The 15,142-nt window shown below is 36.3% G+C and overlaps 1 protein-coding gene across 2 annotated transcripts; it reads left to right on the forward strand.

Annotated features, from left to right (window-relative positions):
* The first annotated feature begins 5,617 nt into the window (after positions 1-5,617).
* LOC131047075 (chalcone synthase-like) lies at positions 5,618-8,681 on the forward strand. Of its 2 annotated transcripts, XM_057980902.1 has the most exons (3): positions 5,618-5,635; positions 7,316-7,493; positions 7,580-8,681. In XM_057980902.1, exons 1-3 carry the CDS (start codon positions 5,618-5,620, stop codon positions 8,551-8,553), a joined length of 1,170 nt encoding a protein of 389 aa, XP_057836885.1. In that variant the 3' UTR covers positions 8,554-8,681. The 2 variants fall into 2 exon arrangements, with proteins under 2 accessions (XP_057836885.1, XP_057836886.1); XM_057980903.1 differs by lacking the exon at positions 5,618-5,635 and having other exon boundaries at positions 7,301-7,493.
* The last annotated feature ends 6,461 nt before the right edge of the window (positions 8,682-15,142 follow it).

The raw sequence follows: 15,142 nt of genomic DNA on the forward strand, positions 1-15,142 counted from the left end.
AAATATAACTCCTTCCAATTCCCACCACTTTTTTTCTTAATTATTTATCCAAATTAGAAAATAATTATATCATCTTGACATAGATTCTTTTCTCTACTACATCATATTTTTTTCAATTTTTTTTCATAAATTTAAGTATTTTTCCTTGACAAGATAATCAACCTTATATTTTAGTGCTGATGACCTACTTTCAATAAAAATAAAATATAAAATATAAAAATTAATTAAAATATTAAAAGATATATATTTTGGAAAATTCACTTATAGATCTATAAAAGGGTATTTTTACATTTCAAAAAGCAATGTTATTTATAAGAGTAGGAGTTGTTGAAACATCGAGTTTTTTTTTTTTTTGTAATTAGACCAAAAGTAGTATAAAATATACATTTCATAGACACTTCCAATTGAAAAAGTTGTGGCCCATACATGACTTAGCTATAATAAATCTATATAGACCATATGTTTGACTAAAATTAATTTTTAGTTAGAATTACTTAAATTCACTTGTGTTGATAAGTTAGCTTGAAACGTGACACAATTTTGTGTTTTTACCCCACATAAGCAACAACAAGGGCCCCCAGGTGGGTCTGATCACCCCTCCACCAGCAGTTAGGCCCCCTTGGCAGCCCCATCAAAATTGAGTTTAAAATTTGTAACTGGGGGGAACCAGACTGTGCTTTGTCTTAGAAGTCTCTTAAAGAAGTCAACAAGAGAGAATGAGAGGGAGAGGTTCTAGCTTCTAGCAATTCCCCAGTCCCAAGTAGAGGGGGCTTGGACACTATCCAGGTTTTAGAAACAAAGATATTCTCAAGATTAAATTTGAGTAATCGAGCAAACACCGTTTCCACAGAGGTCTCTTTGTCTCTGAATATCCTGTCATTTCGTTTCTTCCAAATAAACCAGCTCACGTGGGGGGGGGAATCTACTTCCACAGTTGTTGGATAAGGGGGTTGGAAGAGGGGCCCCAAAACTCTTGAGATAGATTTAATAAATTATCATCATTACCCAATAGATATTAACCTTACTGTAGACCATCCCCCAAAGCTCCTGAGAGAAAGCACAGTGGAGGAAGAGATGGGCAGGACTTTCTTCATCATTTTCGCAGAGGATGCATCTGTTAGGGAAATGGAATCCTCACTTGACCAAGTTGTCTTGGGCCAAAATTTTGTTGAGGAGAGTCGTCCACCAGAAGAAATTAACCTTGGGGAGGAGTTGGGGATTTCAGACCTCTTTCCAGATAGAGGAGTAAACAAGATCCCTAAGTAAGTTGGTGTAGGTATTTCTGACAAAGAATTCTCCAAAGGGGTCCCATTTCCAAATAAGTGTGTCCTCCCTAGGAAACAAGGGGAGGATAATATTGGCCAAAAGCTTCTGGAGCTCTCTAGCAACAAGGAGGAGGAATGGATGGTCAATGCAGCAGTCCTCCAAGGCCCTCCAAGTGAAATTTCTGAAGTAGTCATTGACCCTTTCACCAAAGAAGCCTTTGGTAACATCTTGAAGCCATCTCAGGGAGGGGGAAGAAATGAGGGGTCTCTCTCCTAACCAACAATCTTCCTAGAAGATAATGTTCCTGCCATTTCCAATAAGCCACCTCAAACCATGAGATAAAGGGTCACTACATCTCAAGACGTTATTCCAAATTTTGGAGCCCCTGGGAAGGCCCTCCTCTTTCAAGACAAAGGAAAAGTCTGCATTACCCAGGTATTTAGCCCTGATGATCCTACTCCAGTTCATATCCTTGTTCAAAAGCTTCCAGGAAAATTTAGTCATATGAGCCTTATTGAACCTTGAGATCTTATGAGTTCCCAAGCCGCCCATGGCCTTGGGAAGACAAACTTTGTCGCAGTCCACCAAGGCGAGCCTTTTCTTTTCTTCCATTCTCATCCAGAGGAAAGTCTTTTGAATTTTTTCTGGCTTAATAGCCATAGCCACAGATATATTGAATAGGGAGAGAAAGTACACAGGGATCCCCTGGAGGGAGGAGGAAAGCAGCTGCAATTTCCCAACACTACTAAGGAATCTACCTTTCCAACCAACCAGCTTTTTCTGCATTCTTTCAAGAATAGAGATCCAGAAAGAATTAGAGACATCTTTAATAATCAAGGGGAGACCTAGGTAGGTTCCAGGGAGGGAGGCCCTTTGACAACCAAAGATTCTGCAGACTTTATGTTGGAGTTGGGAATTAGTGTGAAAGAAGTAAATGTTTCTCTTTTCATAGTTGATGTATTGGCCAGAAGCCAGAGCATAGGCGTTGAGAAAGGATTTCCAAGCCTTAGCTTCCCAAATAAAGGAGATGCCAAAAAGGATCGTATAATCAATGAACTACTATAGAACATTGGGTGGCACTGTAGAGGCAGGTTTGATGCCCAAAAGAGTGCTCCTGCAACCCAAAGAGTTCAAATTATAGGCCAACACTTCAACAAGGATGATGAAGAGGTAAGGGGATATAGGATCCCCTTGCCACAACCCTCTGGAGGCCCTGAACTTCTCCAGGGGATTCCCATTTAGCAGCGCAACATAGGTGATAGTAGATATGCATTCCCCAATAAGCTTGATGAGTTTGTCTCCAAACCCCATAGCTTTGAGTACTTTGAAAAGGAAGTTCCAATTGACCCTGTCATAAGCCTTGGAGATGTCAAGCTTAAAACCATCCCCAAATGATGACACTTATCCATGGAGTGGATAATCTCATGAGTAGAGATGGTCGCATCAAGAATATGTCTACCAGGAACAAAACCCTTCTGGGAGGGGCTAATCAAAGGATCCAAGAAAGGTTTGAGCCTATTGACAAAAAAAATTGCTAAAGATTTTATAAATTGTGTTGCAGAGACTGATAGGGCGGAAGTCCTTGAGAGTAGAAGCCTCCCAAGTTTTAGGGACAAGAGCAATGAAGGTGTGATTAAGTTTGTTAAGGAGCCTTCTCAATCTGAAAAATCTTTAGTAGCTAGAACAACATCAGGGCCCACCACATCCCAAAAATATTGAAAAAAATGGGGGGGAAACCATCAGAACCTGGGGCTTTGAAGGGGCCCATAGCAAAAACAACAGACTTGACTTCCTCTTCAGAAACAAGGGCCAAAATAAGGTTGTTATCTTCCTCTGAGAGGGGAGGTGGGAGGCAGTTAAGAAGGTCCTCCCCAACAGTGGCCCCCCGGTCATCTTCGTCCCTAAATAAAGTGGCAAAATAGTTGGTAGTCAGTCTGCTCAAACTATCAACATTATTGACCACCAGATTGTTGTTGTCCATGTGGGAAGAGATGTGGTTTCTATGCGTATGGATAGAAGTAGATCTATGGAAGAAAGTAGTATTTTTATCACCCTCTTTGAGCCATTGAACCCTAGATTTCTATTTCCAGTAGAGTTCCTCTTTGTGGGAATTTTTCTTTCATTTCCTTTGGAGGGTAGCCTCCTCCAGATGGGTGGCTTCAAGGGAGTCACCTTGATCAATACGCTCTTGGATAATAGTTAGTTTACTGTTGAGATCCTTTTTTTGCTTGAAGATATCCCAAAGGTGTATTTGTTCCAGCCCCAGACGTTTCTTTTGACCAAGTCGAGCTTCTAGGAAATCCTGAATATAGGAGTACCAGGTATGTTGGTGCTCCATCATCTTTTAATGCAATCATTCAACTCTGGATGAGAGTTCCACATAATTTCATATCGAAAAGGATGATTCTTCCTTGCAGCAGTTGTAGAATTCCAAAGGAGCAGGGGGTTGTGGTCAGAGACCGTTCTGGGGAGGGCAGTGAGCTTCAAGGATGGACCAATTCCCCAGTTGCCCAAGATGAGAAATATGTCAAGTCTGGCCTAAATAAGATCCTTTCCCTTCCTAATATTGGATCGGGTGAATTTTTGCCCCAATAGTTCCACATCCATTAACCCATTCCTACCAATGAAGTCAACTAGATTGGTCACACTTTTAGAGTATTCTAGAAGGCCTCCCAACTTCTCAGAGGGGATCAAAGGAGAGTTAAAATCACTCGCAATCAACTAGTGGGCATTGGCATTATTATGTATTAGAGTAGTTATGTCGTTCGAGAGCTTTAATCTACCAGATCTGACATTAGGGGCATAAATATTAACAAGGATACAGGAGTCCATCGAGGAAGAGATTTTAGATGTCAAAAGGTTGGTCAAGGAGGAGAGAAAACAACCAGAAAAATGGGAGGGTTCCCATAGGGTGACCAAGCCACCGAAGGCTCCAGTAGCATCACTAATAACAAACTTTGCACCAGGCCGAATTTTCCCAGCAACAAGGGAAAAGGAGGACAAAGACATGTCTTAACTTCTTGGAGGAGAAGAACCGTCATTTTATTTTCAAAAATACACTTTTTAAGAGCATATTTCTTTTGGGGGTTGTTAAGGCCCCTCATGTTCCAAGAGAGGACCTTTATTTCTTACCTTTTATGGACGTCTACAAGGTCCAGTGCTTGGCATTAGCAATATCCCTTGTTGCTTCCTTCTGTCTTGATAGTCTCTACAATGGCCAACCCACTTTGAGATCTGTCCCCACATCAGGCTTAGCATTCTTGGTCTTACGTCTTTGAGTAATCCAACCCTCATCAACATGAATCATGCAACCACTGGATGACGCGCCAGGGGCACCCGATGAGAGTATACCCTGGTTCAAGGTGGGAGACCTCAATGGGGAGCGAGCTATCTCTGGGGCAAGAGAGGGGTCCCTCACAATCTCACCATCTTCCAGTTGATCAACCAGTGAAACTGAGATGAGCGTTGGGGAGATGCATTGTTCCTTTCGGGCCGAATTAGAGGCTTCCTCTATAATATTTGTAGGATATTTGAGAAGGTTGTTGATACTCTCAACAAAGGGGTATTCTTCCATAACCGGGTCCTCGACTGCTAAGGGAGGTAGGTTCGAGCCAAGAGTAGGAGTGACAACAGGCCCCACAACCAGGTCTTGATGAATAATAGGAGCATTTGGCACTGAATCTTGGGTCGGGCCCTTAAGCTTGAGGAATGGGGGAGCCTAGGCCTTGCATTGGGAGATAACATGCCCAGATTTATGGTATTTTTGGCATAAGAGGGTATCATTTTCATAAACCAGAGCTTGAGTCTAGCTGTCGAGCCTGGATTTGAGGGTTATGAAGCTGGGGAGATTCATGCTCACAGTAGCTTGAACATAGAAACAAGAATAGACCAGGCATGATTTGGATCTGGTGATATCATCAACACCTACAAAATGACCAAAGGAGTTCCCAATCCATCTAAAGATGGATTCATCCCAATATTCAAGGGGAAGCCTCGGGAGCTGAACCCATACCAGAGCAGTTTTCAGTAAGTTAGCCACAGGGTCAAAGTCAGCCTTCCAACAACAGAGGGAGAGGCTGTTTCGACCATAGGACCAACATCCAGAGAGGACAAGGGCAACATCCTCCTTTGCAGTGAATTTGAAGAGGAAGAGGGCACCAGGCATGGCACTAACAAAAACACTCCTTTCAGTTTCCATTTGTCCTTGACCCATTTTCTCACCATCTCCACCGTGGGGCATAGGGAGAAGAACTTCCCCACCAGAGTATTGGCCATGTTCTGTAAAATTTAGTCTAGAACAATGTCAAGAAGCTCAAAAGACATTCCCTCCTCAATTTGCGAGTAGACGGGGATGAAGTTGGGGTCCACAGTCTTAGAATTTCTGACCAGCACATTTTTTGAACCTTTGAGATTCGCGTTAACAATCGGAGGCTCCGTGGTTAGAACAACTGACACATCAGGAATAGTATCAGAATTAGAAACCACAGGCGTGGCCATAGTGTTCTCCGAAGAAGGACCGTCAATCTGAGGCACCACTGGAACGGAAGGAGGAACCGTCGTGGGACCAAGAGAGGATGTGACAGACAGTGTCAACATCACAGGGTCCAAAATGGGGTCTGTGGGTGGTGGGGGGAGATCCCACCAACAGACACCACCATGAATTATTATTCACATGTGAATATTTATTTTTTAGTTATATTTAACATATTTAAAATAGTATTTAATAATGATCAAATAATATTAATTCATAACTAATATTATTCTAATTATATATATTTAATGTAAATGTTAAATATATTATATATCATTATTATATCAAGAGGTATAATGGAGTGTAAAGGTATAAGAAAGACAAAGCAATATATAATCAAAAGAGAAAATTACTTTAGAAAATAAAAAGAAATCATTGCTAAATTTTTTATTTTCAATTGAATGTAAATTATAATAATAAAGGTGATATTTTTTAATTGCTTTACACATGTACTGAATATCTTAATAATATTCTATTATCCATACTATAAATACATGATATATTGAAATATTAAATACACTATGTATTTAACTAAATATTATATTATAAATATATATTTACTAGCATGGATATCTTAATTATTATATTTAAATGACACCTAAGATAGGTGAAAAAGTAAATATTAGTAATTAAAAGAGGTGGAATAAATAAATTGTAAAATAATAATTATAGATTCAAAATAGTAGTAATAATTTTATAAATCTTGACGAAGTAATTTTGTTGAAGATATGTTTTTTTAAATGTTTTAAGTTTAAAAGTAAATACAATGTATGGATTAAATTTGAATATTTCTAACATAATACTTTTTAAAGTCATTTTATCATTTTTAAGATTAAAAAAGTAAAATCTAAAATCTAAAATTATGAGTAATTAAAAGAGAGTGGAAGAAAGAAGTTGTAAAATAATAGTTATAGATTGTAGAAGAAAGACATATTATTTTTTAAAGAATGATTTGCACATATTTAATTTGTAAAGAAATTCATTAAAGAGATTCAATTTTCTTAATAAAGAGATTAGTTTTTATTTTATATTATAAATAAATAAAATTTATCCATTAACATAAATATCTTAAATATAACTATCTTAATGATGTCTAGATATAAATCTTGAGATGCCTATTTATTTGAAAAACAACTTAAATATATTACATATAAAAATAAATTTGTATAATGTATTTAATAAAAATCTTAATATATTAATAATTATTATTAAATATAAAATATAATACAACTAATATTACTAATGCATTATTATTATTTGATGATTATTAAATATTAATTTAAATATATTCAACATAAATAAAATATATATTTATGAATAACGTAACGGACAATCATCTTCCAATAGAAAGATGAGGAAAGTCACCTGTGAACAGAAACGACATTAAAAGAGAGACCCACATGAAAAGCCCAGCCCTCTTTTCCCCAGCTAAACTTGCTTTTAAATACACCGCTTACATCATAATCTGAAGTATAGTGCGGTGGAAGTTAAAGATTAATCAGAAAGTCAGCAGGGAAGATGATGGATCTGGAAGGATTGCGGAAAGCCCAGAGGGCTGATGGTCCAGCAACCATCTTGGCCATCGGAACGGCTACTCCTCTCAACATGATTGAGCAGAGCTCTTACCCCGACTATTATTTCCGCATCACTAACAGCGACCACATGACCCAGCTCAAGGAAAAGTTCAAGAGAATATGTAAGCCCATATGCGACATTTATATAAGTTTATTTATTGATTTACATTTCTATGATTTAATGGTTATGGGGACGTTTATGTTGCAGGCGAGAAGTCTATGATAAGGAAGAGGCATATGTATCTGACAGAAGAGATACTCAAGGAAAACCCCAAAGTGTGCGCCTACGAGGCGCCCTCTTTGGATGCTCGGCAGGACATGGCGGTGGTGGAGGTACCGCGGCTGGATAAAGAGGCAGCTGTGAAGGCCATTAAGGAGTGGGGTCAGCCCAAGTCTAAGATTACCCATCTCATTTTCTGCTCCACAAGCGGAATTGACATGCCCGGTGCAGACTATCAACTCTGCAAGCTGCTCGGCCTTCCCTCCTCTGTGAAGAGAGTGATGCTGTATCAACAAGGCTGCTTCGCTGGAGGTACGGTTCTCAGAATAGCAAAGGACATTGCCGAAAACAACCGTGGAGCCCGAGTTCTGATCGTCTGCAGTGAGATCACGACCGTCACTTTCCGCGGCCCCTCGGACACTCACCTCGACAATCTAGTCGGGCAGGCCCTCTTCGGCGATGGGGTGGCAGCAGTGATTGTGGGAGCAGACCCCCTTCCTGAAATAGAGAAGCCCTGTTTCCAACTCCTGTGGACTGCTCAGACCATTCTCCCCGACAGCGAGGGCGCTGTAGAGGGTCACCTCCGAGAGGTTGGGCTCACCTTTCACCTTAGAGACGACGTGGCTGGGCTAATCTCGAACAACATTGAGAAGGCTCTGGTGGAGGCCTTCGGACAATTCAACATCTCGGACTGGAACGAACTCTTTTGGATTGCACACCCGGGAGGCCCGGCAATTCTGAACCAAGTGGAGTCCAAACTCCAATTGGATCCGAAGAGGATGAGGGCAACTAGACACGTATTGAGTGAGTACGGGAACATGTCGAGTGCGTGTGTGCTCTTCATATTGGACGAAATGAGGAAGGCGTCTGCAGAAAAGGGATTCCCGACTACCGGAGAAGGATTAGACATGGGAGTGCTCTTTGGATTCGGACCCGGACTCACTGTGGAAACCGTGTTCTGAAGAGCGTTCCTGACCTACCTTAAACAAACTTTCTTGTGCTCTGAATAACAACGACTTGGTTGTTAGCTAATAAAAATCCTATTCCATGTTGTTTCCGACATTGTCTTCAGTTGCAATGGGACCACGATACCTGCGTTCTCCATCGCTGGTTCCATCGTATTGTGTATGCCAGCTAGATATGAACAATAAATTTTAATTTTCAGCAATTTCGTTATTTTTACGTTTATGTTTATTGCTTTAAAACAATTTTAGAATTAATTGTCTTAAATATGATGATAAATGATTATAATTAACCTCTACAAGATGCATTGAAATTCATCCTGATTAGACGCATGTCAGACTTCGTAAAATTGTTTTTCTCGTCGAGAAAGTGCTAGAGAGGATTAGACGGTTTTCAATGAGAACAATGACTTCTCTTATTGACAGCACAGAGAAAAAACCGTTAGAAAATTGAAGAAGAAATATTGCCGAAATGCATATTGCAAAGCTTTCATGCTGTTAAAGGTGGGCAATGCACCTCTTAACTCTTAAAAGGATGGTGAAAGATACAGGAAACATAGGAATACGAAAAGAGAGAAACAATGAGATAAGAATAGACACAGAGATGTAGAGAGAGATTGAAGCATCAAGAGAGGGGGAAGAGAAATAAGGGAGAGGGATGGAGAGAGAGATTGAGATATTATGAGAGATTGAGGTATTAAGAGAGGGGAGAGGTAGAGATATTTATAGATGGAGATTAAGAGGGGAAAAAAGAAAGAAAGAGAAAAGAGAAACTTTGAGTTAATTATTTTATGTCAATAGTAAGATTACACATCATTTTCTAAAAGACTTGATTATTTACTTTGGAAGCCCTTTTGATATACCTATTGCACGCATAGATGTGATTGCTTGTACTCGAGATTTCATTAGATTCATTTTTTTAAGCTTCATAATTTTGAAAATGAAATAATGAACACACATAAAATGAATCACAAGCCCCAAAGGTCTATACTCTAAAGTATAGGAAGCGCTCTAATTTTATAGTTAGTGAGGACCCTTCTTCTTGACACTAACTTAAATTTGCATCTTCTTCTTATTAGACACATGTTTATATCAATAACAAACAACTATCCCTGTTTCATAACAATCTTAAGGCGTGCATGAAATAATTAGTTACACATTGATGTAAAAACTTGTCATTCATTTGATTTAATTTGATTTTTTATATAAATTACCTATATTGAAATATCAAACTTTAGGCATTTTAATCATTAGAATCTTTGAGCCCCACAAAGGGGACATGACCTAACTTTTGTTGGTCTACTTTCTTAGCTTTTTTGACATCTCAAACTTCTATACATCAAGAGGTGTTTTACAATATTATAAGAGACATGCCAATAGATTGTCTATATAAAAACCTCCTCTTAAATCACATTTCTGAATAGAAATCATGATCTTTAAAAGTATTGAAAGAAGAAGATGTGAATGGAACAAACCTAGAAGCTTCATAATTTTCTTTTTAAATAATAGAGGTGCATATAAGGTATAATCTATAGACTCATGTACTGCTTTGAACAATCCATTCACTCAACCATCTTCAAGGAAAAAATGGCAAATTGGCAGTCCATTTTAGTTAAGGTTATTCAACTCATGTCGGTGACACTAGAATGATTGTTTTAGCTACTAGGGAACAACTGTAAAGTGGATTTGGGGACCTTTCACACAAAAGATGCACTAATTTTAGTGCATTATTAGAAGAAAGAATAAAGTTTAGGGTGTTTTGATTACTAAAAGTGGGATAGGCTTGTACCATGATATAACCACATAGTGACACCAAGAGTGCATGAAGGATGTGCATCTAGAAAAAAAAAAAACCTCCCACCAAAACACAGCAAAAACCCAGCAGGGTGACCCGAAAGCCAACAACTAAACTAAAATTGGAAAAACAAAGAAGAAGGGGAAACCCAAAAAACATAGAACAACCACCCAATATAGACATAAAGAGGTGGTGTACTACATGAGGGTACCCTTTTCCGGCCAATCCTGGCATAAACTTAACACTTTATTATAAAAAGACACATTTTTGCATGATTTGATCCCAAAGTTAGAAGAGACCAACGTGAAATTAGGGATGCCTTTAACCAAAGACATTGTGGGACCAAAACCCATAGCTAGGGACTCCATGCATTTTCTTTCAAAACCTTTTGAAACTTTCATAAAATAAAGTTCATCTATTTAAAACAATAAAACATTTGATATATGATTTATTTCTAAATTAAACTAAGAGGTCCATTGCTACTTCAATTATAAAATATATGAAGCATTCCATCATTACCATTTGAATACTAGAAGGGTTATATGTACACAATCATTTCTATTTTAACTATGATATTAATTTCATTCAAATCCATCACTATAATTTGGACTACTAAGTAAAATAAAGATAACATTTCAAAAATAATTAATATAAAAAAAAAAATCTAGTATCAAGAACATCTTAGTTTTACACATGCAATGCTAAATATCAAGTAATCAGATTATGAATATCTAGTTGCTAGCTATTGATTAACAATTTCTTAACAAATCTTGGAAAACAATGATACTACTAATGTTTTTTAATAGTGTTGAGAAATGAAAGATAACTTATGATAATGCCTCATAAAGGGATATCACATAATAATATAAAAGTAAATAAAATATAATATTGATTTAAATATCAACAAATGTGTTATTACAATCAATAAAATGGGAATGGCTTAACGATTTAATGACAATGGTGATTAGGACTAAATTTAAAAATCAACAAATGACAAGAGTCAATGATAGTGAGAATGTTTTTTTCTTATTATTATTTCTAATTACCAAGGACGTGTGTTATAGATCTATAATATTCTAATAAAAATGTAGTAAAATTTTTCTTAAACTCAAATCTACCATAACAATAAAACTCTAAAATACTATAGATGAATTTTAATTCTTCCTTTCTATATAAAAATATCATTCAAAACCATCTATCAATAATTAAAGTTGTAAGAGCTTAAAATCATTGAAACCTTCATATGGAACTTGCATATATTGACATTGTATGAACGAATGCGACAATTTAAGCCACTATATAATTTAAGATCTATAACAAAACCTAAATATATTTAATTTAATGATTAATAGGAACTCCTCAACTAAAATCTTTTAGAGACTGATAAACTCTTATACTAAAAGAATGTCAACTAGATAATCTAGTATTCACTATGCTCCTAGCGAAATGAGGCTAATGGTTGTTCCAGGATATGGAGAGACCATAATATGTAACCTTTTTCACCATTTCTTTAATGATATATTTTATCATTATTAAAGATAGACATTATATTAATTTAATTTCATCTTTTACTTAGTTCTAGAAAAATTTTAAGTAACTATTCAATCATTAATAAATATTTGACGGTTAATCATATATAAATTGCTAATCAATGAAGTTAAATTTCTAAATTGAAACTTTATAGTTTTAAGGTAGTGAACTAGGCAGTCATAAAGTAGCCATAATTTTTGCATATGAAATCCAAATTTCAAATTTCAAATCTCAAATTGTTCTGAGAAGCTAAAAGAAAGGGAGTAAGATCCAGAATTATTTAAACAAGATAATATCTAGTTTGAGAGCAGTTTTTTCTGCAATCAACCCCATACAATTTTCAACAACATATTCTAATAACCTACAAAACTATATCTTAAACCCAAAGCAGCACTTACATAATTTAAGGCACTCTAAGGGACTGATCTAAGGTGCTCCTAAATTCTATTCCTTCGTGTGTATATATATATATATATACATATAATCTTCTATGCCAAAAGAAATGCACAGTGACATATTATACATGATTAAAGCATTGATTAGAAACCCAACTTCATATTGGTTGATCTTTAAAAGCCGCCATTTAATTCCTATACTAATAGGCTTCAAAACAATAGACTAGTGAAGCCAAAATGTAACTTTGGAGCAACGTATGTGCTTCTATAAAAGTATAAAGGATTTATTCCATTGCAATGGTTGCCAGAGGCACCTTCACCAATAGCGAGTAGTAGACTATTGTCATATCTTAAACTTAATAGATTCTTCAAACTTTATATGTTGAACATCATTTTTCTTCACAACTATGTCATTATACTGGCTAAAATGCATAGTTTTGAGCCATTAATCTAGCTCTTGTATTTTGAAGGCCAAATTATACTGACAATGGAAGTGAGCTGTTTGACAGAATGCTTCAAAGAACACCCATCAAATGAATATACTAGTTGCAATTGTACTGGTGATCATTGAATTAAAATGTGGAATCATATACTAAAAAAATTATAGGAATTGTCTATCAGAATTTTTCAATATTAAGGATTTTAAATAGTTATTTGCAGCTGATTATATTCTCAATCATATGGAAGGAAGTCTTGGATGTATTAGTGGCTCTAGGCATCAAGACGGAACTTAGAATATTAAATCTGATGCAGATTGTTACAGACTTTATACACTGTGTGTAGGCCTTACCTAAGATACAAATCCTCTCCTTAGTGTGTAGCTAACCACAACCTCCATTCTTTTCAGATTTCACCAATCTTATTGGTGCGCTAGAGAGACATACCAAAGAGAATGAGGCCTCTAAAAGGGGGAAATTTTGCGTAAGTCAATTAAGAGTAGATTGGTCACTTATTGACCAAGACAAGTTAAAACTACATTTATATTTAATTCCATTGTTGCTGATTAAAACAATTATTCTATGTTGTACATTAAGAGAAAATTAAAGACAAAAGTAATTTAAAGAGCCTAAATGCACACAATCACATTGATACATGAAAGTGCAGTCAAGACAATAATTTTCACAAAACAATAAGGATTTTCCCACACCCTCTCTCCTGTACTTTGCACCAGCAACCAAGATGCTTGATTTCGCTTCCTTGTATAGAGGCTTTCCTCCCTTGGCAGCGACAAACAAGCTATAGCCTCATTGTTAGATTATCTCTATCTTTTTAATTTATTTCCTCGTGCTGTCGGCATCAAGGAATTTAGACAATTATTAAGAAGACAAGAAAAAACCCAATATGGAATGAAAAATCAAATGGCCATAATCTATGAAGACCCCCTATTTGTATAGTTGTTTTGCCTTAATTTACGTCCAAATGATGCCTTATACGTAGTCCCATTGTAAGAGGTAGTTCACCTTATTGGTAACGTGGCTCAATACTTGTTGGCATTTCATTTTAACTCCTTAATTTGCTCCAATCAAATGACATGACTTACAAATCAGTTGCTAGTTCACTGTATATGCATTTTTTTTTCCTACCACATATGGAATACTATATTTCTTCTTCCCTCTTCTACACGTCCAATAATTCTCTATTCACTCTACTTTTGTGCTTCTGAATTGGAGCAATATCTCCATGATGTGGTAGTTGTATTTATTTGATATATGTGCATGCAAAACGTGGCAATATTGACAATGTTTGAGTTGCGTGACATAAATCCAACTTGACTTATTATCTCATGAGATGCAATAGTTATAAATGTTCAATTTAAAATGTCTAATAAAACTTTCAATTACACACTCCATATCCTCCATCTCTAAGTCATTTCAACCCATGAGGTGTCACGACATGGAGATGAGTGGATTGATTGAAATTTATTTTCCTTAAATTTTAAAATTGATTAAACGTGGAACTAGATAATCATGGAGCATTTAATGACTAAGAATTAAACATGTTAGAGTTTAGAACTTAGTTCATGACTTCATGCTATAGACATGTGCCATTAAATATAGCTATTTATTTTATAGGTCATTTCTTGATTAGTTTTAGCTTGTGGATCTATCATATAATAATGATAATGTACATTGTATCATAAAAGAGTATGAAAGAGAAGGTTGTGGCATCATAAGTGAAAGAAACAAAAATACACTTATATGCTTGATATTTGATCATTTCCCATGATTTTCTTTAATCAAGTACATCTATTTGTCCTCCTCCCCTTCCATGCCATTTTCAATTCGTCTTTTCTCATGTCATGAAGATGGACAATTTCAAACCACATGAAGTGTAGGGAACTGAATATTCTAAGTACAATTCTAAACCACGTGAAGTGTAGGGAACTGAAAATATTAGATACAATTTCGAACCACGTAAAGTGTAGGAAACTGAAAATCGTAGATACAATTCCAACTACATGAAATGTAAGGAACTAAAAGTATTAAGTACAATTCCAAACTGAGTGAAATACAAGAAACTAAAATTCCTAGATACAAATCCAACCACAAAATATAAAGAGTTAAAAATCCTACGTACACTTCTAAACCATAAGAAACTAAAAAATAATAAATAGAGTTTCACTTCTAAACCATAAGAAACTAAAAAATAATAAATAGAGTTTCAAACCACGTGAAATGTACCCTAGGTCCAATTCATCTTCTTCCCTATAACTACTCCTTTTAAATACATCGCTCCCCTCAGAATTCATCTTCTTCCGTATAACTACTATTTTTAAATACATCGCTCCACTCACATCTCTAGAATCAATTTGTATTGCTCTCTCCTGCTGCCTGCTGTATTTCCCAACGAACTTGTCAGATTAATCAGA

This window comes from Cryptomeria japonica, chromosome 1 (assembly GCF_030272615.1).
Source record: "Cryptomeria japonica chromosome 1, Sugi_1.0, whole genome shotgun sequence".
In the NCBI taxonomy this organism is placed as follows: domain Eukaryota; kingdom Viridiplantae; phylum Streptophyta; class Pinopsida; order Cupressales; family Cupressaceae; genus Cryptomeria; species Cryptomeria japonica.

Excerpts from the sequence above, each read along its gene's own strand:
- LOC131047075 (XM_057980902.1), top strand. Across the intron at positions 7,494-7,579 it reads GGAAAAGTTCAAGAGAATAT|GCGAGAAGTCTATGATAAGG; the intron begins GTAAGCCCATAT and ends TTTATGTTGCAG.